General features: G+C 51.3%; 1 protein-coding gene and 1 pseudogene across 2 annotated transcripts; both read right to left on the bottom strand.

Moving 5' to 3' along the window:
* Positions 1-1,773: 1,773 nt before the first annotated feature.
* LOC310890558 (olfactory receptor 14C36-like) lies at positions 1,774-2,807 on the bottom strand (annotated as a pseudogene). Its single transcript has one exon. The product of its transcript is annotated as an olfactory receptor 14C36-like (transcript).
* Positions 2,808-13,449: 10,642 nt separating this feature from the next.
* LOC310890637 (olfactory receptor 14C36-like) lies at positions 13,450-16,918 on the bottom strand. Its single transcript, XM_083852949.1, has one exon. The coding sequence runs from the start codon at positions 15,264-15,266 to the stop codon at positions 14,301-14,303; it is 966 nt and encodes a 321-aa protein (XP_083709075.1). The 5' UTR covers positions 15,267-16,918; the 3' UTR covers positions 13,450-14,300.
* Between the last annotated feature and the right edge of the window lie 9,134 nt (positions 16,919-26,052).

Raw genomic sequence — 26,052 nt, 5'->3', positions numbered from 1 at the left:
CTTTGGTTTAGTGTTTTATTTAGGTCTGCAAGAATACTAGAGTTTATTAGAGCATTTAAATGCTAGTGTTAAGGGCAGGGATCAGGGTGAGCAATAGAGTAAAGGTAATGTAAATGACATTATGGACTAATTTTGGCTTCAATGGATATTGTGGTCAAAACTTAGAGCAGTGGATTCCTGTCGGTGTGGAGTGGCATTTAGATTTACGAATTAATATTACAGGTTAAAATAGGTTAAGGGCCTCACATGACTGCTTTAAGTCAGCTTTATGGTGGGATCGACATTACCTGAGCATTCTTACCTCTCCAAAATCATTAGCTTCTGCTGGCCAAGCTCTTCTTCCCTCCCCCAGATCTCACATCTCTCCTGGCCAGGCTTCCCCTGACTTCCCCATATCAGTCATCTTCTCAGGGGCAGCTTTCTGATGGCTTTCATGAACAGATACGTGAGTATCTGTCTTCCCTCTGTTGGCTACTCTGCTCCTGAGAAAGAAGCAGCTCCCAAGCCAGCATGGAGAAGCACACAAAGGCTGTAGGAGCACCCTGCACAATGTGCCCAGCAGCTCTGCACCACCACAAAAGCAGCCCTGAAAGATGAGTTCAGGCAAATGCTGAAACCTCTGACATGACAACCCGTATTCATGACCTCTTCCACTATGGGGGCTACCATCTACTTAGGAAGAGAGGATCTCACAAACTGTGTGCAGAGCAGACGCATCTGGTGGCCTATCATGGAGACCAGCAGATGTGAGCCTAAAGGCACAGATCCCAGCCAGGAGTCAAGGGGGGACCTGTCAGCTGCTTCAGAAAAAAGTCACCTCACAGGCCACTTAACAGCCATTAGCTTCCTACTGGACTTGGAGCTCCTGAGGCACCACTGAGCTCATAATACCACACCTACAAAACACCCCCTTTTTGGCCCAGAATCTGCCCAGGTAGAAGTGATCTGGTTGTGATCCTTCCAGCCCATGGCACAGCTCCTGGGCTCCCAGCCTCTCTGACACACAGGAGCCAGTGCCGTGCCAGTTCTGGGAGGTGCTAGGGCAGGAGGGACCTTGCAGTCAAATCACTCGCCAGACTCCTTTGCTGGGGCTGCTGCGTGCCCTGGGGCTGCAGAGCTCTCCTCTGCCTGCTCACAGCAGACTGAGCCCTTGAGCTGTGGTCAGTCCACCTTGGAGGAGATCCCCCCTTAGGAGGGAAGTGCTGCAGCGCAGGCCGGCTGTGCCACTGCCGTGCCCACTGCCTGTCCCTGCCTGCAGTCCCAGCACAGCCCCACAGCAGCACTGGCACCAAGCTACAGGAGCAGCCGGGCCTGACCCCACCAGCAGGGCTCAGCACGAGAGGGGGGCAGTGGCAAGAGAGCAGCTCGGCATGCCCCAAGCGCTGGTGCTCCCTGCCCGTGCTGCTGGGATGGGACTCTTTTCCCCTGCAGCCCTGCACATGGCACTGCCCCTGCAGAGCCAGAGCAGCTCTCAGAGGAAGGACGTCACACAAGGAAGGCAGTGCAGGCTCTTTTCTTTTATTTCAATTCACAGAGGGCCTGGCTCCTCATATACAGCATCTCTGAGCTATACTCGACAGGTACATACTGTAAAAGAAATCAGATGAATCATATCATTTTAATGGGCAACTTTAGGTCTATTAAAACAAAGAAAGTCCTGTAACGAAAACACTCATAAATACACAAACACACACAAAAATAATCATATCTATAATATTAGATGTTCTTGTAGTCATTGACATTATTAGTCATCTGCAGAGGTAGAATGGAAATTTATTGCTTCCGAAACACATCTAGTCATCAATTTCCAGAGCACATGCTTGAGCTCCTGGTTCCTCATGCTGTAGATGAGGGGGTTCAAGGCTGGAGGCACCACTGAATACAGAACTGCCACCAGCAGGTCCAGGGATGGGGAAGAGATGGAGGGGGGCTTCAGGTAGGCAAATGTGGCAGTGCTGACAAACAGGGAGACCACGGCCAGGTGAGGGAGGCACATTGAAAAGGCTTTGTGCCGGCGCTGCTCAGAGGGCATCCTCAGCACTGCCCTGAAGATCTGAATATAGGACAGCACAATGAAAACAAAACAGCCAAAAGCTAAAGAAACACTAAAGACAAGTGCCCCAACTTCCCTGAGGTAGGCATCTGAGCAGGAGAGCTTGAGGATCTGGGGGATCTCACAGAAGAACTGGTCCACAGCATTGCCTTGGCAGAGGGGCAGGGAAAATGTAGTGGCCGTGTGCAGGACAGCACTGAGAAAGCCACTGCCCCAGGCAGCTGCTGCCATCTGGGCACAAGCTCTGCTGCCCACGAGGCTCCCGTAGTGCAGGGGCTTGCAGATGGCAACGTAGCGGTCGTAGGACATGATGGTGAGAAGGGAATACTCTGCTCCACGCAAGAACACAGAAAAGAAGACCTGTGCAGCACACCCTTGATAGGAGATGGCCCTGGTGTCCCAGAGGGCATTGGCCATGGCTTTGGGGAGAGTGGTGGAGATGCAGCACAGGTCGAGGAGGGCGAGGTTGAGGAGGAAGAAGAACATGGGGGTGTGGAGGCGGTGGTCGCAGGCTACGGCGGTGAGGATGAGGCCGTTGCCCAGGAGGGCAGCCAGGTAGATGCCCAGGAAGAGCCCGAAGTGCAGGAGCTGCAGCTCCCGCGTGTCTGCGAATGCCAGCAGGAAGAACTCGGTGATGGAGCTGCTGTTGGCCATCTGCTGTTTAGTCGCATTGGGTTCTGCTCAAAGAATAGAAAGACATTAATAATGTACATCCTACTTAGCAGAGGAAAACTCCCACTATTTCTCATTTAAATCTCCCCAAATGATTCCACATCCAGGCAGGCATATGGCAGGTCCCTTTCCTGAGTTCTACTTGGTCCTGCCTTAGGGTGTCCCTGGGAGCTGGAGACTTTGCTGTGGGCAATGGAAGAGTCAGTCCTGTCCTACAGCCAGACATAGAGAGGATTTTGGTGTCATCTCAGCTTTACTTTACTCCTAATATCGAAGACTTTTGCCCCAGTTTGGCTCACATTCAAACCAACTGCTCAGGAGTGCTGTTGGGATTTTTATTTTTATATATATTTTTGTATTTTTTATTCTAGCTGCCCCAAGACACCTGAAGGCTGCTTTTACGTCAGAAGTCCTGGCATCTCTCCTGCACTCCAAGTAAGACCCTGTGGATCCTCAGAGACAAAGGGACTGTACCCTTACAGCCCAGAGTCCTTTAGAGTGTTTAGACCCTAAGTCCATCAGTCCTGCTATCAGCTGCCTTCTGCTGGCATTTCTTTGATCTACAAGACAGTTAAACTCAGAAGTGCACCTGAAAAAACCTGGACGCTGCCGAGAGCAGAGGAATCCAGGCTCCAAGTGCCCATCTCCAGACCCCTCACCCTGTCCCCGTACTCCCCTTCCCCCAAGCACCCCGAGGGCTCACTCCATGGGCACGTGAAACCCCCATCCCCAGGCAGCCTGGGAACAAGAGCAGCAGCAGCACGGCCAGGTGGAGAAGCCAGGAGGAATGGCAGCGTGCTGCTGCCAGGGGAGGCAAGGCCAGGGAGGGACAGACGGACACTCAGCACACCCTCCTGTGCTGCAGCTCTGCCTGCAGAGGAGGCAGCTCCTGCTGGGGACAGCGGGGGCTTGAGGGCAGAGGCTGTGCTGGTGGCAGAGGAGAGCAGGGGGTGTCCCAGGGAAGGCGCCTGCCCTGCAGGGGCTGGCAGGGCGGTGCCTGAGCCCTCCCTCGCACAGCATTTCTGGCAGCAGCTCCCTCTCACTGCCTGCCCATGTCCCTGCTGCCTGCCCGTGTCCCTGCTGGGAGCCCCTTCTGTGTCCCCACGTCTCCTCCCTGTCCATGTTCACAGACTCCATTCCACAAGCTCTGTGCTCAAATTCACTCACATTCCCCTCCACAGCAAAAATCTGAATGCACAGAAACCAAAAAAGCCTTTCCCTTCAGATAAACCAAGCCTCAGTCTTCCTCTGGAAATTTCCTCTTGTAAATGCCATTCTCTACAGCATCTTCTACACTTTGCTGGAGAAACAGAGAGACAGACCCAACCCGAGAGATGCTATCAGGCATCGGATGTGCCAGCTGTAGAAGACCCCTCTGGCAACCCCACCTGCATGGCCCTGCTGCCAGAGACTCACGGTGCCAACAGCCTGCAGATCTGTCCTGCCACATGCTGCCCTCTGTTGCTGCGCTCCTCACTGCCTCCAAGCCCTCTCTCCTTCTCTCCTGTCCCCGTGCCAGCTGCGGTCAGAGCCCCCAGCCCTGCTGCGCTGTGCACAGGAGCTGCTCCTGGGCACAGCTGTCTCTCTGCACCAGGGCCCTCTTGCCACGAGCTCTCTCTGTCCCACGAGCCCGGCCCAGCTCAGCACCAGACGCCCAGTCCAAGGCATTAGAATCCCCCCTCTGGGGGCTTTGCTGAGGAGCCCACGAACCTCAGACACTGAGAGACAATTGAAGACATCTCTCAACAAGTCCAAGTCAGAGGCAAGTTTCCTGCAGTGTCCCCCTGAGGGCCAGCACTGACACAGCCTCCCTTGGAGCTCGTTAGAGCAGAGCATTGGAGGCAGTGAGGACAAGCAGAAAAAGGCAATGTGAAGGTGACACCGATGTGTAGGAAAACTGGTTGTGTGTCACCAAAATAAAGGACCAGGCCTTTTCCCCTGGCCCCTGGGAAGGGAGATCCTTTCCCTTCACACACTGCTCAGGGCTCTTCGTGGGGCAGGAGGAGATGGGGATGTGCATGGGCAAGTGCAGGAGAATGGTACGAGCCCTGCCTGGTTCATGGGTGGGGGCGAGGAGGCAATGAGGCCCTGGTGCTTTCACGATAAGCTGTCTCCTCCTAGGCCTCAGTGGCAGAGACAACAGCCAGAGCCACGGACACAAAGCCCTGGGTCCTGTTGGGACTCTCAGCCTTGTCACAGCCCTTGCTGCTCTCCACACCAGGCTGTCCTAGGGACTCCCACACCTGTACCTCTTTTCCTACTGGCTCTAGACCCTTTTCCGTGTGGTATCTCACAGCATCTAAGCTGAGTCTGATAACTCAGATTTTCTTGGTGGCCATGCTCCTCGTAAGGCAGCTCTGTAGGAAGCTGGCCTGGTTCGTGGTGAGCAGCACCACTGCTCGTATGGCATCCCTCATGGTGCCCAGGCCCAACTAGGGCCAGCACTGACATTGCCTCTCTTGGAGCTCATTAGAGCAGAACACTGCTCTATTAGAACACTGGAAGCAGTGAGGACAAGGAGACAAAGGAAATGTTTGTGGAAAGGAAAAAAAGGAAATGAAAAGTGACAGTGATATGTTGGAAAATTGGATGTGTTTCACCAAGTAGAAGGGACCAGGTGAGGAAAACCAGGTAAGGGGAAAATCTGCTGTGGAATAGCATCTGGGAGAAAGAGATGAGTGAGAAACAGCCTTGCAGACACCAAGGTCAGTGAAGAAGGAGGGGGAGAGGTGCTCCAGGAGCCGGAGCAGAAGTCCCCTGTGGCCCGTGGTGAGGTCCATGGTGAAGCAGGCTGTGTCCCCAGTAGCCCATGGTGTACCACAGTGGAGCAGGTTTTTAGGGTATGCTGTGCACCGGTACCCACTAGAGCCTTATATCTTCTGTGGGTCTCATGTGCCAGGCCATGGAATTCTCAAAGTCCAATAAACCCAATTGTCCCTACCCTCCCCGTGGCTGGAGGCCAGGTGCCTCTAGTCCTGCTCATAGTATTCATTCATCAGGTTAGATGAGGCCCTGAGCAACCGGATCTAGTGGGTGGTGACCCTGCCTATGACAGGGGGTTTGAAACTTGAAGATCTTTGAGGTCCCTTCCAACACAAACCATTCTATGATTTTATAACTACTCTGTCTGGAGGACTGCCTGATGGAAACTGGAGCAGCAATTTTCTCAGAAGAACCCCTTTTTGTGATTGCATTTCCTTGCAATTCATGGATCCGTGCCTCTAGGATGGAGGTAGATTTTCCATCCCATTTTCTCATGTCCTCTCCATGGCAGAACCACATGTTGGCACATGGTGTGTACCCACTAATTTCTCTTTCTTGAGCAACTTTCTTTTACTTACTCCTGGCAGCTTACATATTGGTTTCTACAGGTAGGGAGAAAGATGCATTCTCTTGTTCTTCCTGGACCTCTTGAGAAAGTTTATCCACAGCTAAAATGCCGGCCCATAAGGAAGAAGAGAGACTTCCTTCATACTGCCAGTGTTGGCTAGCTGATTCATCCACTCTGGGTTTCTCTTGGCCTTTCCAGGTCATTTCTGCCAATGAGTTGGCATATGAGGATGGTGCACTCTATACAAACTTCCACCACATGGGTCATGTACACTTTACTTCATCAGGATCTTTGGATAGCTGTTCATTGGCTAGGTTTTTATCTATCACCTCCAGCATGACTAATTCCGTCGGGCACCAGATACCCAACTCCACTGTTGTCCACTTGCCTGGTTGACATACAAGATCTTCCTTCAGGGGTTACCTTTCCTTCACACCTGACAGGAGTATGTTCCTTCTGCCCATTTTCCAATTGTTTGTCAGTCACCCCTTCCCTACAGGGGGATCCCAGCTGCTTTGCATCCCTGTCCTCTAATTCCAGGCTATTGGCCCCTTTCTCCCAGCAGCCAGGTGGCAATGTGCTCACTTAGATGGTGGCTGAAATCTTTCCACAAATCTCCTAGCTCACCCTGGAATAGAGATGCTGTGGTTACTGATGTTGTTATGATCTCTTCCTCTTTGCCCTCCTGCTTCCACGATGGCCCAACTTTACTGTAACATTCCACGTCTTCTTCCTCCTGTCTTGTCTGGGTAGGAGTTTCTTTCCTTTTTAAAAACCCTGACTTTCACATACATTGTTTTCTCTTGCATATAGGAGTAACCAATACTGGCACAGGTTGGTTCTCTGGCCCAGCCCTGAAGCCCATCACAGCTGTTGGAGTGGCTGCAGGGCCTGTTGCAGGAGTTGCTGGGGCTGCAGGGCCCATCACAGGACTTGTTCAGGCTGCATGGCCTGTTGCAGGGGTTTGGAGTGGTTGCTCGGCCCATTGTAGGAGTTGCTGTGGCTGCAAGGCCATTAAGAGGAGTTGCAGCGGCTGTGGGGCCTGTCACAAGGGTTGGAGTGGCACTGACTGCAGCTCAGTAAGCACAGGCCAAGTTGCACATTGCAGTGATTTGTGTCTCTTTGGAATTGCCAGGCTGATGACAACCCTTTTTCAAGCATTTCACCATTTTCTCTAGAATTCTGCACTTGTTCAGGAGGGAAGTTCCAAAGCACTGGAGGTGCCCACTGATCAAGGTGCCTGCTCATTTCCTCCCACAATCCCTGCAACTCCTAGCTCTCCTGCCTTGGGGCAGATCTCTGGAGGGCATTATTAATAAGTTGGTTAATGTTAAACAAATCCTGAAACACATTCAGGAGGCATCACAATAGGAACATGCTGGTTTGACCACCACAGAGGTATTCAAAGCTTTGAAGAGTTAGTGTAAGTGTCCTGGAGGAGAAGGAGGAGGTGAAGTAAAAAGGGAGAGTGAAGAAGTGGGCAAAAGTGTCCCCCCATTGCCCTCTCGGTGTCCCTATCTACCAGCTCTGGGGGCTGAGTACCAGGGGAACAAATGGTCCAGGTGATAAAGACTGAGGCAAAGAAGTCATTAAGTAACTCAGCCTTTTCCTCATCACTTCTCACTAGGTTTCCTCCCACATCCAATAGAGGTTGAAGACACTTCTTAATCTTCCTTTTCAATTTCTTATTTATTAATAAAAACTTTTTTACTGTCTTAGAAACTAATAGCCAGACTGAGCTAGACTAGAGCTTTAGCCCTTCTGACTTTGCCTTGCACAGCCTCACAACATTTAGGACACCGCTCCAGGCAAAATGAGAGCATGCATGAGAAGGAAGCACAGAAGAGGTGGAACCTGGCAGCCTTCCGTCCCCTGCCCTTCTGTGACTCTGTGCTGCAGTTCCATTCAGCTGGTTACTCCTGTATTATCCAAACTTTCCTGCAGCTCCTGATGCTGCTGTCTTGTCAAATATAGCACAATGACGGTGAGTCATCTGCATACAGACATTAACAGCTGACAGAATGGAGCATCTGTCTAGGGGCAAATTGAGAAACTGCATGAATTTGCCTACAGAAACCTCTTTACAGTCACTGGAAGAGTGAGGTCGTGCAATGGAGAAAGAGCAACCCCACACATCAGGGCAGACTGGGACCCTGCTGAGTGAGCAGTGCCCAGGAGGAGGAGGGCCTGGGCACTACGAGGGATGCCATACGAGCAGTGGTGCTGCTCACCAGGAACCAGGCCAGCTTCCTACAGAGCTGCCTTACGAGGAGCATGGCCACCAAGAAGATGTGGGTTATCAGACTCAGCTCAGATCCGGTGTGACACCACAGGGACAAATGTCTACATCCTTCAGGAAAGATGTGCAGCTTTGAGAGTGCCTAGGTTAGCCTGTTGTGGAGAGCAGTAAGGGCTGTGACAAGGCTGAAAGTCCCAACAGGACCCAGGTCTTTGTGTCCATGGCTCTGGCTGTTTTCTCTGCCACCGAGGCCTATGAGGAGACAGCTTATCGGTAAAGCACCAGGGCCTCATTGCCTCCTCGCCAGTGTCACCTTCACAGTGCCTTTGTCTCCTTGTCCTCACTGCCTCCAATGCTCTGCTCTAACGAGCTCCAAGGGAGGCTGTGTCAGTGCTGGCCCTCAGGGGGACACTGCAGGAAACTTGCCTCTGACTTGGACTTGTTGAGAGATGGCTTCAATTGTCTCTCAGTGCCTGAGGTTTGTGGGCTCCTCAGCAAAGCCCCCCGAGGGGGGATTCCAATGCCTTGGGCTGGGCGTGTGGTGCTGAGCTGGGCCGGGCTCGTGGGACAGAGAGAGCTCGTGGCAAGAGGGCCCTGGTGCAGAGACACAGCTGTGCCCAGGAGCAGCTCCTGTGCACAGCGCAGCAGGGCTGGGGGCTCTGACCGCAGCTGGCACGGGGACAGGAGAGAAGGAGAGAGGGCTTGGAGGCAGTTGGCAGTGGGAGGATGCTGAGAGCTGCCTGCAGGAGAAATCTGCACAGCCCTTGACAAGGTACGTCTCTGGCTGCAGGGCCATGCAGCTGCACGTCCTGGAAGGGTCTCCTGCTGGGTCTTGTTTCTGGGAGGGCAGTGGGCAATGCAGTAGGCTCTGAGAGTCCTGCTGGATGGCACTGCGAGGTGAGGAAGTCTGGCAGAAGCCCTCTGGAGTGTCATAACCCAGCTGCCCCTGGTCAGCCAACAGCCAAGTGGCCAAGACTCCTCCAGACACTGCAGGGGATACAGATTGGATATTGGGACACCCCAGCTTGCAAATATCCAGCTCTGTCTGTGCTGCATCCTTCTGTTCTTCAGGCTGCTCTCCAGCAGGATGCAGCTCTCTCGTGGCATCCTTGTGTTATCCAGGTGCCCCAAGGAGGAGACACCTCCGTGCTAAGGCCATGTCCGTGCTGCTGGATGGCTGTCTGTGGGCAGCTGGAGTCAGACCTCCGCACCCCGGGGTTAGGAGGAAAGAGCTGAGATCTTGCTCACAACCCACAGACAAGGTGAGGATTCTGTCACAATGCACTTGGTCTGGGGCTTCTCAGCTCTCAGCTGTCTCCAGTTTCTTCTCAGGGAAACACCTGAGCAGGACGGTCCTGAAGCTCACAGAGGGGTGACACAGGGCAGCTGGGAACAGGAGTGTTCAGCAGTGACATCTGCAGCTCTGTTCTGCATTGGGATGCATTGTTTGAAACAGCACTGCAAATATCATTGACCTGATAAATGGACTGAACTTGAGTTTCCCCCATGTTCCTGCCTCCCTCCTGCTGCACAGCAGGAAGGACTCCTCTGGAGCCCACAGCACCCCTGCTCCCAGTGCCACTCTCAGCCAGCACCAGCCGCAGCTCAAGCAGGAGAGCTGCAGAAAGGTTCTCCTGCAAAGAGAGACGCTGAGGCTGGGGGTGCTCCAAAATTGGCAACAGGTTTTCCTCAGAGACGCCTCTTCTAATATTGTTCTGCCTTCTCTCTTCAACAGAGAACTGTGTCTAAAGACAGCAAATGGCCAACAGCAGCTCTCTGAGTGAGTTCCTCCTGCTGGCATTCGCAGACACGCGGGAGCTACAGCTCCCCCTCCATCTCCTCCCCATCCTCAGACCTTGTGTTTGCATTTTTGTACTCGGTGGTGCCTCCAGCATTGAACCCCCTCATTTACAGCATGAGGAACCAGGAGCTGAAAACCACACTGAAGAAGCTGATTCTAGTTGTGGTATTTACTTAGTAAGGATCTGTCTGTCTCTCTTTTCTAGTTTAACACAAGTTAATCTCAGGGAAGTTGTGACCTTTAGGTGTAGCATTTGTCCTGGTTTCAGTTAGGACAGAGTTAATTTTCCTCCTAGTAGCTGGTAGGGTGCTATGTTTTGGATTAGGATGAGAAGAGCGCTGATAACATGCTGATGTTTTAATTGTTGCAGAGCAGTGTTTACACCAGGCCAAGGACTTTTCGGCTTCTCGCTCTGTCCTGCCAGCGAGCAGGCTGGGGGTGCAGCAGGAGCTGGGAGGGGACAGACCCAGGACAGCTGACCCCAACTGGCCAAAGGGGTATTCCATACCATCTGGCGTCATGCTAAACAATATATAGGGGTGGCTGGCTGGGGTGGGGCGCCGGCTACTCGGGGATAGGCTGGGCATCGGTCAGCGGGTGGTGAGCAATTGCATTGTGCATCACTTGTTTCTTACACATTGTTATTAGTAATACTATTATCACTATTATTATTATTATTATTACTTTTATTACTATTTTCCTGTCTTAATAAACTGTCTTTATCTTAACTCACAGGCTTCACTTTTCCGTTTCTCTCCGCCATCCCAGAGAGGGAGGGGGAAGGGTGAGCGGACAGCTGTGTCGTGTTTAGCTACCTGCCAGGTAAAAACACTAGAAATGCTCTTTGAAATCTTCCTCCTTAATTACACCATGAAAGCTCTCCAATTAGCTGCACAAGTCTTGAAGATGTAAATAACATTGTGGAAGAGATATGGCTGCTTAGGACTTTCCCTGTTTTAATGAGTTCCATGGTGTATTTTGGTGCTGAGTCAGTGAAACTTGGGTACTGAGAGGAGAATGATGCAACTGCTTGCATGCAAAAAAGCATGCAAGGCAAAGCGCTGTGCTGAGAAAAGTCCTGGTTGGTTTTGGTGAAGCAGAAGGGCCAAGGCCTGACCCCAGCCACTGGGAGGGGAGATCCTGCACCCCCCCGTCTGGCTCAGGGCTCTTCTTGGGGTCTGTATGATGTGGTGGGCAGTGTGATGCCATGAGAAGAACTTCATTAGGACACCTCCCCACCCCTGCACAGGGTATCAAGGAAGCAAAGAGGCCCCTTTGCAATGACTATATCTTGTCTCCTCACAAGCTCTAGCCAAGGGGACAAAAACGTCAGGGCTGTTGGGGCCTTCCATTCTTGCCAGCACCCTCTGCCTTCTCCTCTGCAGGCTTTCTTATGCTGTCCCACACTTTGTCCTATTTCCTAGAAGTCTGCAGACACCCATCTCTGTCCACAACCTTGCTCTCATCCAGGACTTTCCATCATCTCACCCATATCTCATCAACCCTCACTAGCTGTTCTTTGAAACCCAAAGCCGTGCTTTGATCACAGACACTCTTTCGGTGACCTCTGTCAGCACAGCACGACCCTTTGAGGGATATTTCTTCCTCTTCATGGCCAGTGCCAACCTTCCAAGGTGCACTTTGTGGCAGAGAAAGAGCTCTCCAGCTCTTTCCTACTACCAAAGAAAGCTCCATCAGGGTGGAAACCACTCCTGAAGCAGACATCCCAACCCATCAGGCTCCTTGCGGCCTGTCAGCCAAGCAGACAGAAGTCACCTCACCAGCATCTTCCAAGGCCTGGGCTTGCTGCTGGCCTTGCAGCTTCTTGGCAAGACACAGCCAAGCCTTGTGCCTCCTGCTGTCCAGTCCTGGACTCAAGCAGAAGGGACAGGACAAGCCCTCTGCGGGCCTTCTTTGTGTCTGGGTCCTCCTGGGGATGGAGGCAGAGGGGATCCCACAGGCAGCATGCCAAGCAGGGGCCTTCTGCTGGCCTAGCAGGGCCACTGGCAGATGTCAGCCCCAAAGTGCACATCCCAGGGAGAAGCCAAGGCTGACCTGCCACCTCCAGACACAAGGCACCTCACAGTCCCTTTGCGTGACACGTTCCTGCTGCTGCCCTATCAGCTGCAGAGACAGAAGTGACCTCCCAGTCACTGCCCCAGTCACATTCGTCCTGCTGGGGCAGGACATCCTGAGGCAGAGCTGACCTTTCTAGTCTCTTTGGGACTAGGGCTCACCTTTCTGGGTTAGAAATTTAGCAAATGTGTTGTTCAGCTTAGGGTGTCAGGTCTGTGGTTAGGTTATGGGCAAGCTTTGTGGAACAGTTTTTTGTTCTACATCTGCCTAGAAGCCTAGGTTTAATAGAGGATTTTAATGCCAGTGTTCAGGGCAGGGATTAGGGTGAGCATAAGAATAAAGGCAAGTCTCAGTCTTTAGTGGCAAAACCAGTTGTTCTCTGGATACCCAGTACCCTGAGCTGGTGGAAGTGGATGGGGGGAAGGTGTGGCCCTCACTATCCACAAGGAAATGGTTTGCAACCTGCTACAGCACTTGGATGTACGCAAATTGATGGAGCCAGATGGGATCCACCCGAGGGTACTGAGAGAACTGGCGGAGGAGCTGGCCAAGCCACTTTCCATCGTTTATCGGCAGTCCTGGCTATCAGGGGAGGTCCCAGTCGACTGACAGCTAGCAAATGTGACACCCATCTACAAGAAGGGCCGCAGGGTAGACCGGGGGAACTATGGGCCTGTTAGTTTGACTTCAGTGCCAGGGAAGCTCATGGAGCAGATTATCTTGAGTGTCATCACGTGGCATTTACAGGGCAACCAGGCGATCAGGCCCAGTCAGCATGGGTTTATGAAAGGCAGGTCCTGCTTGACGAACCTGATCTCCTTCTATGACCAAGTGACGCGCTTAGTGGATGAGGGAAAGGCTGTGGATTCTCCTCAAGAAACATTCTCCTCAAGAAACTGGCTGCTCGTGGCTTGGACTGGCGTACGCTTCGTCAGGTTAAAAAATGGCTGGATGGCCGGGCCCAAAGAGTTGTGGTGAATGCAGTCAAATCTGGTTGGAGGCCGGTCACTAGTGGAGTCCCCCAGGGCCCAGTGCTGGGGCCAGTCCTCTTTAATATCTTTATCGATGATCTGGATGAGGGGATCGAGTGCACCCTCAGTAAGTTTGCAGATGACACCAAGCTAAGTGCGTGTGTCGATCTGCTTGAGGGAAGGAAGGCTCTGCAGGAGGATCTGGATAGGCTGGAGCGATGGGCTGAGGTCAACTGTATGAAATTCAAGAAGGCCAAGTGCCGGGTCCTGCACCTGGGCCGTAACAACCCCAAGCAGAGCTACAGGCTGTGAGATGAGTGGTTGGAAAGCTGTCTGGCAGAGAAGGACCTGGGAGTACTGGTTGATAGTTGGCTGAATATGAGCCAGCAGTGTGCTCAGGTAGCCAAGAAGGCCAACAGCATCCTGGCTTGCATAAGAAACAGTGTTGCCAGCCTGTCTAGGGAAGTGATTGTCCCCTGTACTTGGCTCTGGTGAGGCCGCACCTCGAGTACTGTTCAGTTTTGGGCCCCTCACTACAAGAAGGACATGGAGGTGCTCGAGAGAGTCCAGAGAAGGGCGACCAAGCTGGTGAAGGGTCTGGAGAACAAGTCTTACGCGGAGCGGCTGAGGGAGCTGGGATTGTTCAGCCTGGAGAAGAGGAGGCTCAGGGGCGACCTTATCGCTCTCTCTAGGTACCTTAAAGGAGGCTGTAGCGAGGTGGGGGTTGGTCTATTCTCCCACATGCCTGGTGACAGGATGAGGGGGAATGGGCTAAAGTTGTGCCACGGGAGGTTTAGGTTGGATATTAGGAGGAACTTCTTTACCGAAAGGGTTGTTAGGCATTGGAATGGACTGCCCAGGGAAGTGGTTGAGTCACCATCCCTGGAGGTCTCTAAAAGATGTTTAGATGTTGAACTTAGTGATATGGTTTAGTGGAGGTCTTGTTAGTGTTAGGACAGAGGTTGGACTAGATGATCTTGGAGGTCTCTTCCAACCTAGATGCTTCTCTTATTCTGTGATTCTGTGATATCATTTTACTGGGCAACTTTAGCCACATTAAAAGAAAGAAAGTCCTGTAATGAAAACACTCATAAATGCACAAACACACACAAATATAATTATATATATAATGTTAGCTGTTCTTGTAGTCACTGACATTATAAGTCATCTGCAGAGGTAGAATGGAAATTCATTGCTTCCGAAACACATCTAGTCATCAATTTCCACAACGCATGCTTGAGCTCCTGGTTCCTCATGCTGTAGATGAGGGGGTTCACTGTTGGAGGCACCACCGAGTACAGAACTGCTAGCACCAGGTCCAGGGACGGGGAGGAGATGGAGGGGGGCTTCAGGTAGGCAACCATGACAGTGCAGAGAAAGAGGGAGACCACGGCCAGGTGAGGGAGGCACTTGGAAAAGGCTTTGTGCCGGCCCTGCTCAGAGGGGATCCTCAGCACTGCCCTGAAGATCTGCACATAGGACGCCACAATGAAAACAAAACAACCAAATACTAAAGAAACACTAAACACAAGTGCCCCAACTTCCCTGAGGTAGGCATCTGAGCAGGAGAGCTTGAGGATCTGGGGGATTTCACAGAAGAACTGGTCCATGGCATCGCCTTTGCAGAGGGGCAGGGAAAAGGTAATGGCCGTGTGCAGGACAGAATAGAGGAAGCCACTGCCCAAGGCAGCTGCTGCCATCTGGGCACAAGCTCTGCTGCCCATGAGGCTCCCGTAGTGCAGGGGCTTGCAGATGGCAACGTAGCGGTCATAGGCGATGATGGTGAGAAAACAATACTCTGCTCCAACGAAGAAGACAAAAAAGAAGACCTGTGCAGCACACCCTTGATAGGAGATGGCCCTGGTGTCCCAGAGGGCATTGGCCATGGCTTTGGGGAGAGTGGTGGAGATGCAGCCCAGGTCGAGGAGGGCGAGGTTGAGGAGGAAGAAGTCCATGGGGGTGTGGAGGCGGTGGTCGCAGGCTACGGCGGTGAGGATGAGGCCGTTGCCCAGGAGGGCAGCCAGGTAGATGCCCAGGAAGAGCCCGAAGTGCAGGAGCTGCAGCTCGCGCGTGTCTGCGAATGCCAGCAGGAGGAACTCAGTGATGGAGCTGCTGTTGGACATCTGCTAATTCTGGTCATGAGGTCCTGTGCAAGGAGGAGAAAGGCAGTGAGAATGTACCACAGGCATATCAGAGGAAAACTCTTTCCATTTTTTCATTTAAAATCACCAAAAATTGCCCATTTCCAGGCAGATATTTTGAAGGTCTCCTTCACTGATTCTGCCTGAGTGTGTCTCTGGGAGCAGTGGATTCATCTGTGGGCAATGGAAGAATCAGTCCTGCACTACAGCCAGAGGTAGTAGCGTGGAAGTAACATGGAAGTAATACGGTAGGAACATGGGGTAGTCTCAGATTCACTTTACTACTGATATCAAAGAGATTTCCCCAGTTTTGTTCCTAGTTCACCCAACTGCAGCACAGAGGTGTGGAGATTTAGTTATTTAATTATTTGTTTTGTATTTTTGGTTCTAGCTGCCCCACCACACCTGAGGAGTGATTCTAAGTCAAAAATCCTGGGCGTTCTGCTGCACTCCAAGTAAAACCTTGTGGATCCTCAGAGGCAAAGAGACTGTCCCTTTAGTGCAGAGCGTCCCACAGAGACGACAGCCAGTCTGTCCATCAGTGCTGGTCTGAGCTGTGCTGGCATCTCTTTGACCTGCAAGACAATTGCCTTCAGAAGTTGTTCTGAGAAGAACCTGGAAACTGTTGAGGGCGGAAGAAGCCAGGCTCCAAGTGCCCATCTCCAGACCCCTCACCCTGTCCCCGTACTCCCCTTCCCCCAGGCACCCCGAGGGCTCACTCCATGGGCAGGTGAAACCCCCATCCCCAGGCAGCCTGGGAACAAGAGCAGCAGCAGCACGGCCAGGTGGAGAAGCCAGGAGGAATGGCAGCGTGCTGCTGCCAGGGGAGGCAAGGCCAGGGAGGGACAGACGGACACTCAGCACACTCTCCTGTGCTGCAGCACTGCCTGCAGACGAGGCAGCTCCTGCTCACTGCAAACGATTTGTGCTCACCTCAAGCCTGCAGACACCTCCCAAAGGCAGGGCACTGGGCATCCGAGGGTTTGCAGCTCCTAAAGATCAGCTAGGATCTCTGGCAACCCCACCTGCATGGCCCTGCAGCCAGAGCCTCACAGTGCCAAGAGCCTGCAGATCTGTCCTGCCACATGCTGCCCTCTGTTGCTGCGCTCCTCACTGCCTCCAAGCCCTCTCTCCTCTCCTCTCCCCGTGCCAGCTGCGGTCAGAGCCCCCAGCCCTGCTGCGCTGTGCACAGGAGCTGCTCCTGGGCACAGCTGTCTCTCTGCACCAGGGCCCTCTTGCCACGAGCTCTCTCTGTCCCACGAGCCCGGCCCAGCTCAGCACCACACGCCCAGCCCAAGGCATTGGAATCCCCCCTCGGGGAGCTCTGCTGAGGAGCCCACGAACCTCAGGCACTGAGAGACAATTGAAGACATCTCTCAACAAGTCCAAGTCAGAGGCAAGTTTCCTGCAGTGTCCCCCTGAGGGCCAGCACTGACACAGCCTCCCTTGGAGCTCGTTAGAGCAGAGCATTGGAGGCAGTGAGGGCAAGGAGACAAAGGCAATGTGAAGGTGGCACTGATGTGTAGGAAAACTGGCTGTGTTTCACCAAGCACAAGGGCCAGGCCTTGTTCCCTGGAACCCTGGAAGGGAGATCTGTTCCTGTCCCACACTGCTCAGTGCTATTCCTGGGGCAGGAGGAGATGGGGATTTGCATGGCCAAGTGCAGGAGAATGGTACGAGCCCTACCTGGTTCATGGGTGGGGGCGAGGAGGCAATGAGGCCCTGGTGCTTTACCTATAAGTCGTCTCTTCCTAGGCCTCAGTGGCAGAGACAACAGTCAGAGCCATGGACACAAAGCCCTGGGTCCTGTTGGGACTCTCAGCCTTGTCAGAGGCCTCTGTCCTCTCCACACCAGGCTATCTGAGGGACAGATTTCTGTCAAAGACAAAAAAAAATAAAAATATAAATTGTTTATATAAATATTTCAATAAGGTAGGATTAAGGAGAATCATCATCTTTTAATGGATGTGGGTGGAAACTTGGTGACAAGAGATGAGGAAAAGGCAGAGGCACTTAATGCCTTCTTTGCCTCAGGCTCTAGCAGCAAAACCAGTTGTTCTCCTGGACATTTCTTCCTCCTCGTGGCCGGTGCCAACCTTCCATGGTGCACTTTGTGACAGTTTTTTCTCTCCTACTCTTTTCTCCTACCAAGGAAAGCTCCATCAGGGTGGAAACCACTCCTGAAGCAGACATCCCAACCCATCAGGCTCCTTGCGGCCTGTCAGCCAAGCACACAGAAGTCACCTCACCAGCACCTCCCAAGGCCTGGGCCTGCTGCTGGCCTTGCAGCTTCTTGGCAAGACACAGCCAAGCCTTGGGCCTCCTGCTGTCCAGTCCTGGCCTCAAGCAGAAGGGACAGGACAAGCCCTGTGCGGGCCTTCTTTCTGTCTGGGTCCTCCTGGGGATGGAGGCAGAGGGGATCCCACAGGCAGCATGCCAAGCAGGGGCCTTCTGCTGGCCTAGCAGGGCCACTGGCAGATGGCAGCCCCAAAGTGCACATCCCAGGGAGAAGCCAAGGCTGACCTGCCACCTCCAGACACAAGGGACCTCACAGTCCCTTTGCGTGACACGTTCCTGCTGCTGCCCTATCAGCTGCAGAGACAGAAGTGACCTCCCAGTCACTGCCCCAGTCACATTCCTCCTGCTGGGGCAGGAGATCCTGAGGCTGAGCTGACCTCTCTCTAGTCTCCTAGCGACTAGATTTTACCTTTCTCAGTTAGAGATTAAGCAAAGTTTTAGTGGGAGTGTCTGGTGTTCTGCTTGTGGAGTCAGGTCTCTGGTTAGGGTATGGGCATGCACTATGGTTAAGGGTTTTGTTTAGGTTTGTCAAAAAGTCTGGGTTTAAATAGAGCGTTTTAATGTTAGTGTTAAGGGCAGTGATTAGGGTGAGCAAGAGAGTAAAGGTAAGGGAAAGGGGCTATGGGCTGAGTTTTCCTAAAAGTAATACTTTTAGTTCTGCATTACAGTAGTGGATTCCTGTCAGGTGGTGGACTAATGTTTGTGTGGAGGGATTATTGTTAGTGTTGAAAGTAGTGTAATGGACACAGAAGACTGTTTGAAGTCAGTGTTACAGCAGCATCAACATTACATGAACCCTCTGACCTCTAGAAAGTAAGCTTCTGAGCTCCTCTTCCCTTCCTCTTCCCTCCCCCAAATCTCACGTCTCTCCTGGCCAGGATACTCCTGACCTCCCCATAGCAGTCATCTAGCTGGGATCAGCTTTCTGATGCCTTTCATTTTACCAGAGTACCTGTCTCACCTCTGTTGGCTACTCTAGTCTTGAGACAGAAGAGGCATTGCAGTCAGGAGGGAAAAGGGCACAAATGTCTCCAGGATCATCCTGCACAATGTGCCCATCAGTTCTGCACCTCCACAAAACTGCGCTTCCTACCTACAAGTTTTGTTTCCAGAATGGCTTCTATGGCCCTGGGTTCCTTTTCCCAGGCCCTCACGCATGGTTTTGTTTCAGATGTTCAGGGATGGGATAAGGAAAGCCAAGGCATAGATGGAACAGAGCTTATCAAGTGAAGCAAAGAATAACAGGAAGAGATTCTGCAGATACATTGCTCAGAAAAGAAAGGCCAAGGAGAGTGTACCCCCTCTGATGGATGAGAAGGGTGAACTGGTAATGACAAACATCTACTTGGAATTGTGTTGTCACAGGCGTGGTTTAACCCGGCTGGCAGCTAAACACCACACAGCCGTTCACTCACCCTTCCCCCTCCCTCTCTGGGATGGGGGAGAGAAACGGGAAAGTGAAGCCTGTGAGTTGAGATAAAGACAGTTTATTAAGACAGGATTATAATAATAACAATAATGATAATAGTGATAATGATAATAGTATTAATAATAGTAATGTGTAAGAAACAAGTGATGCACAATGCAATTGCTCACCACCCGCTGACCGATGCCCAGGCTATCCCCGAGCAGCCGGCCCCCCACCCCGGCCAGCCACCCCTATATATTGTTTAGCATGACGTCAGATGGTATGGAATACCCCTTTGGCCAGTTGGGGTCAGCTGTCCTGGCTCTGTCCCCTCCCAGCTCCTGCTGCACCCCCAGCCTGCTCGCTGACAGGACAGAGCGAGAAGCTGAAAAGTCCTTGGCCTGGTGTAAACACTGCTCTGCAACAATTAAAACATCAGCATGTTATCAGCGCTTTTCTCATCCTAATCCAAAACAGAGCACCCTACCAGCTACTAGGAGGAAAATTAACTCTGTCCTAACTGGAACCAGGACAATGCTGTGGACCAGTTCTTCTGTGAAATCCCCCAGATCCTCAAGCTCTCCTGCTCAGACGCCTACCTCAGGGAAGTTGGGGCACTTGTGTTTAGTGTTTCTTTAGTCTTTAGTTGTTTTGTTTTCATTGTGTTGTCCTATGTGCAGATTTTCAGGGCCGTGCTGAGGATGCCCTCTGAGCAGGGCCGGCACAAATCCTTTTCCACGTGCCTCCCTCACCTGGCAGTAGGTCTCTATGGCTGTTAGCACTGGCTTGTTTGCCTACCTGAAGCCTCCCTCCGTCACCTCCCAATCGCTGAACCTGGTGGTGGCAGTTCTGTACTCGGTGGTGCCTCCAGCACTGAACCCCCTCATCTACAGCATGAGGAACCTGGAGCTGAAAGATGCAGTGAGGAAAATATTTCTATACATGCTTCTTCATCATAAATAATGACTTCATTATTGTCATTATTAACATATAATTTTTGTCATTATACTTATTATCAGAATGTAATATTAGAAATTATCCTAACAGGACTAGCTGTTTTTTTTTTTTTGTGAAAATGATAGAGTGTTTTCTTTAAGTATATTTTTATTAATATTTTAACAAAATTTTATATTGATAGAAATAATGTTATTCTTGTCCTCCTGCATAACAAGTTTTAAAATTATTTTTAACCAGTCATATGATCATGGAATCACAGAATGGCCTGGGCTGGAAAGGACCTCAAAGATCATCTGGTTCCAACCCCCCTACCAAAGGCAGTGACACCTCCCAGAAGATCATGGTTGCTCAGGACTTCATCTAACTTGCTCTTGAAGACCTGCAGGGATGGGGCATCCAATACCTCTGTGGAAAACCTGTTCCAGTGCCTCAGTATCCTCTGAGTGAAAAATTTCCTTCTAACCTCTAATAGAAATCTCCCCTTTTAATTTAAAACCATTTCCCCTTGTCCTGCCATGATCTACCTGAGTAAAGAGTCCTTCTCCATCCCTTTTATAAGGCCCCTTTAAGTATTGAAAATCTGCAATGACGTCACCCCGGAGCCTTCTCACCTGGTAGGCTGAACAGCCCCAGCTCTCTCAGCCTTTCTTCATAGGAGAGGTACTCCAGCCCCTTGATCATCTTCGTGGCCTCCCTCTGGACCCACTCTAACAGCCCACACCCTTCTTGTGCTGGGGGCTCCAGACCTGGATGCAGGACTCCAAGTGGGGCCTCACAAGTGCAGAGCAGAGGGGGACAATCACCTGCCTCCACCTGCTGCCCACTCCTCTCTTGATGCAGCCCAGGATGCACTTGGCCTTCTGGGCTGTATGTGCTCACTGCTGGCTCATGTTGAGCATTTCATGCAGCAGAACTCCCAAGTCCTTCTCTGCAGGGCTGCTCTCAATGAGTTCTTCTCCCAGCCTATCCCCATGTCTGGGATTTCCCTGGCCCAGGTGCAGCACCTTGCACTTGGACTTCCTAAACATCGTTAGGATCACATGGGCCCATTTCTCAAGCCTGTCCAGGACCCCTTGGATGGTACCCCTTCCTTCTATAGTATCAACTCCACCACTCAGCTTGGTGTCATCTGCACTCAATGCCGCTGTCTATGTCGTTGATGAAGATATCAAACAGTACTGGTCCCAGGATTGACCCCTGACGTAAAGCACTTGTCACGACCCTCCACTTCGATTTAGATCCATTGATCGCCACTCTGTGGTTCTGACCTTATCCACTGAATGGTGCGCCCACCAATTGCGTCTCTCTGACTTGGAGACCAGGATGTCATGTGGGACTGTGTCAAAGGTCTTACAGAAGTCCAATTAGATGACATCGGTCGGTCTTCCCTTGTCATCTGACATGGTCACTCCATTGTAGAAAGCCACCAGATCGGTCTGGCACGATTTACCCTTTGGTGAAGCCATACTGGCTGTCTCGGATCACTTCTTTGTCTTGCATGTGCCTTGACATTGATTCCAGGAGGATCTTTTCCATGATCTTGCCAGGCACAGAGGTGAGCTTCACCATTCTGTAGTTCCCTGGGTCCTCCTTTCTACCCTTAATCAAAAAGGGAGTGATGTTTCCCTTTTCCCAGTCACCAGAGACTTCACCCGACTGCCAGGATTCTTCAAATATGATGGAGAAAGGCTTGGCAACTACATCAGCCAGTTCCCTCAGGACCTGGGGTGCATGTCATAAGGCCCCATAGACTTGTACGTGTTTAGTTTCATCAGGTGGTCTCGAACCTGCTCTTCACTTCCAGCAGGTGGGACTTTGCTCCGCAACCTCCATCTCTGGGTTCAGGGAAATGAAAGACTTGGGAAGCCTGACTGGCAGTGAAGACTGAGGAGAAGACATCGCTGAGTCCCTCAGCCTTCTCCATGTCTGTCATTACCAGTTCACCCTTCTCATCCATCAGAGGGGGTACAATATCCTTGGCCTTTCTTTTCTGAGCCATGTATCTATAGAATCTCTTCCTTTTATTCTTTGCATCCCCTCCCAAGCTCAGTTCCATCCGTGCCTTGGCTTTCCTTATTCCATCCCTGTACATCCGAAACAAAACCATGCCTGAGGGCCTGGGAAAAGGAACCCAGGGCCATAGAAGCCATTCTGGAAACAAAACTTGTAGGTAGGAAGCGCAGTTTTGTGGAGGTGCAGAGCTGATGGGCACGTTGTGGAGGATGATCCTAAAGACCTTTGTGCCCTTTTCCATCCTGACAACAACGCCACTTCCTTCTCAAAAACAGAGTAACCAACAGAGGTGAGACAGATACTCTGGGATCAAGAATGTCATCCGAAAGCTGATCCCAGTAAGATATGGGGAGGTCAGGAGCAGCCTGGACAAGAGAGATGTGAGATTTTGGGGTGGGAAGAAGAGCTTGGCCAGCAGAAATTAATGATTTCATAGAGGTTAGAGGGTTCATGTAATGTAGATGCTGAGGTAACACTGACTTAGAACAGTCACGTATGTCCCTTACTTTACTTGAACCAGGAATTTTAATACCTAAACCTAAATGCTACTCCAATACTCTGAAAGGAATCCATTTTCTCTCTTGCTAACCCTAATGCCTTCCCTTAACGCTAACATTAAAATGGTCTCTTTAAACCTAGACTTCTTGGTAGACCTAAAAAACCCTAAACCATAGAGCTTGTCCACAAGTTAACGACACTACATACCTTAACCTGACACCACAAGCAGATCAGCAAACACTCCCACTAAAACTTTGCTTAATCTCTAACCCAGAAAGTGAAAAACAGGTACCGAGAAGTCTAGAGAGAGGTCAGCTCTGCCTCAGGATCTCCTGAGGAGCTCCTCCGCCAGTTCTCTCAGTACCCTCGGGTGGATCCCATCTGGCCCCATCGATTTGCGTACATCCAAGTGCTGTAGCAGGTTGCAAACCATTTCCTTGTGGATAGTGAGGGCCACACCTTCCCCCCATCCACTTCCACCAGCTCAGGGTACTGGGTATCCAGAGAACAACTGGTTTTGCCACTAAAGACTGAGACTTGCCTTTATTCTTATGCTCACCCTAATCCCTGCCCTGAACACTGGCATTAAAATCCTCTATTAAACCTAGGCTTCTAGGCAGATGTAGAACAAAAAACTGTTCCACAAAGCTTGCCCATAACCTAGACACAGACCTGACACCCTAAGCTGAAAAACACATTTGCTAAATTTCTAACCCAGAACGGTGAGCCCTAGTCCCAAAGAGACTAGAGAGGTCAGCTCTGCCTCAGGATCTCCTGCCCCAGCAGGAGGAATGGGACTGGGGCAGTGACTGGGAGGTCACTTCTGTCTCTGCAGCTGATAGGGCAGCAGCAGGAACGTGTCACGCAAAGGGACTGTGAGGTGCCTTGTGTCTGGAGGTGGCAGGTCACCCTTGGCTTCTCCCTGGGATGTGCACTTTGGGGCTGACATCTGCCAGTGGCCCTGCTAGGCCAGCAGAAGGCCCCTGCTTGGCATGCTGCCTGTGGGATCCCCTCTGCCTCCATGCCCAGGAGGACCCAGACAGAAAGAAGGCCCGCAGAGGGCTTGTCCTGTCCCTTCTGCTTGAGTCCAGGACTGGACAGCAGGAGGCACAAGGCTTGGCTGTGTCTAGCCAAGAAGCTGCAAGGCCAGCAGCAGGCCCAGGCCTTGGGAGATGCTGCTGAGGTGACTTCTGTGTGCTTGGCTGACAGGCCGCAAGGAGCCTGATGGGTTGGGATGCCTGCTTCAGGAGTGGTTTCCACCCTGATGGAGCTTTCTTTGGTAGTAGGAAAGAGCAGGAGAGAAAAATCTGCCACAGGGTGCAGCTTGGAAGGGTGGCACTAGCCACAAGGAGGAAGAAATATCCCTCAAAGGGTCGTGCTGTGGTGACAGAGGTCACTGAAAGAGAGTCTATGATCAGACCCAGGCTTTGTGTTCATCAAGGAACAGCTGATGAGGGTTGACGAGACATGGGTGCGATTATGGAAATGCTGGGATGAGAGCAAGGTGGTGGACAGAGATGGGTGTCTGCAGACTTCAAGGAAATAGGGCAAAGTGTGGGACAGCAGAGGAAAGCCTGCAGAGGAGAAGGCAGAGGGTGCTGTCAAGAAGGGAAGGCCCCAACAGCCCTGACGTTTTTGTCCCTTTGGCTAGAGCTTCTGAGGAGACGAGATAGAGTCATTGCAATGGGGCCTCTTTGCTTCCTTGATACCCTGTGCAGGGGTGGGGAGGTGTCCTAATGAAGTTCTTGTCGTGGCATCACACTGCCCACCACATCATACAGACTCCAAGAAGAGCCCTGAGCCAGACGTGGGGGTGCAGGATCTCCCCTCCCAGGGGCTGGGGTCAGGCCTTGGCCCTTCTGCTTCACCAAAACCAACCAAGACTTTTCTCAGCACAGCGCTTTGCCTGTCTGCAATCATGGCCTCCAGTTACCTGCCCTAACAAGTCCCTGGGGAGGCTTTGTTAGGAACAGCCCTCAGTGGGGCCCATTAATACTCCAAGTCACTTCAACTTTTCCTTCTGACTTTACTTTCTCAAGCAGTTGCATCATTCTCCTCTCAGTACCCAAGTTTCACTGACTCAGCACCAAAATACACCGTGGAACTCATTAAAATGCAGAACGTCCTAAGCAGACATATCTCTCCCATAATTTTCTTCAAGTCTTCAAGACTTGTGCAGCTAATTGGAGAGCTTTCATGGTGTAGTTAAGGAGGAAGATTTCAAAGAGCATCTAATAGAAAACCTTTCCTCATTTTAAAGGCTGAATTTTGTTGCATTTCACTTTGGACCATCATTTTCCTATAGATAGTGGTCTAGGGTTACTCCTTTGGAGCCCTGCTTAGGAAGAGGAGGGCTTTTCGTATTTAAAAACAAACAGCAGGAAATCATGCTGCAATTTGAAAAAAAAAAAAAAAAACAAGAAAAAAAACACAAAGTTCAAGTTCCTCATTTTGTTTCCTCCAGTGATGTTATCCTTCCCATAAGAATGACTGTACAGGATATATTTTATACCGATTAATAGGAAATTTAAAATCATAGTGTTAATATTAATCCATATCATACTAATACAATGAGAAATGATGAGTTTCTTGCTAAGGAAACCAGTAGACAGACTGCTGAGAGATGGGCGACCTGGAGCTCACTGAAATTCAAAGCAGCAACTGGGTTGGTGAGAGCGGTCTGAATGATCCAAGAGTAAGGGGAGGGCAAAGCAGGAGAACCCATGGGGAGTGCATAGGTCCAGAGAGGCAGCTGGAAAGGGGACATCCAGCAGCGTCTGTGTAATGAAGTTGGTCTTTTACCTGTAAAATGAGGGAGCACACCATTATAGACAAAGCAATGACAATGCAAGTACAGGTGAACACCAGTATTTCTTCTCCTCTGCTGAATATAGGTCATGGAAGTTAGCATTTCTTCATGATAGAAATTACCATTCATGTGAGACATTTAACGGAAGGGGTTGAATCATTTGGGCTGAGGAGTAGTTGCTTTATTAATTGAGTACTAAAGAAATAACTGGGTATTCGGGCAGAACTTTGCTGTCTGATCATAAGCATAACCAGGGAAAACCTCCTGTGGCCCCGTGGTGTTTGAGGCACTTCCCTGGACCAGCAGATGTCAGAAAAGACCTGCAGGAGACCAGAGCCCTTTGGGAAAATCAGGTGGAGCCAGGTGGAGTTCCCCGGGCACCTCCACTGCCAGCAGTGGTCTTTGTCCCTGTAACTGCAGCCCAGCCCAGAACAGGAAACCCCTTCAGAGACAATCCCCTTCTTCTGTGGGTTCCTGGGACTGACCTAGATTTGAAATGGCCATTGGAATCCCATGATATTCTTATTCCTACTTAACCCATGATACCCCTTATTCCTACGAGACACTTCCATTTACCTTCCTGGGTCATGTTTAGCAAACTGGCTGAAAAACTCCAGTATAGCATGTTTCAAATGGCTGAGCCAGAACCCATCAGCTTGTCCCACTTTGGAAACTGTCCCTGTCTACCTAAGGTTTTGAAAGTGAAAAATGTGAAATGACCTGTCAGGTCAATGCACAGAGTAAGGGAAAGTCACACATATTGTGCTGGAGTAGCAGAAGGCAAA

The sequence above is a fragment of the Anser anser genome (assembly GCF_964211835.1).
Source record: "Anser anser genome assembly, contig: HAP1_SCAFFOLD_32, whole genome shotgun sequence".
Classification (NCBI taxonomy): domain Eukaryota; kingdom Metazoa; phylum Chordata; class Aves; order Anseriformes; family Anatidae; genus Anser; species Anser anser.
The sequence above is the reverse complement of the archived record's forward strand: the minus strand, read 5'-3'. Positions and strand labels throughout refer to the sequence as shown.

Excerpts from the sequence above, each read along its gene's own strand:
- LOC310890637 (XM_083852949.1), bottom strand. The coding sequence starts at position 15,266 with ATGTCCAACAGCAGCTCCATCACTGAGTTCCTCCTGCTGGCATTCGCA.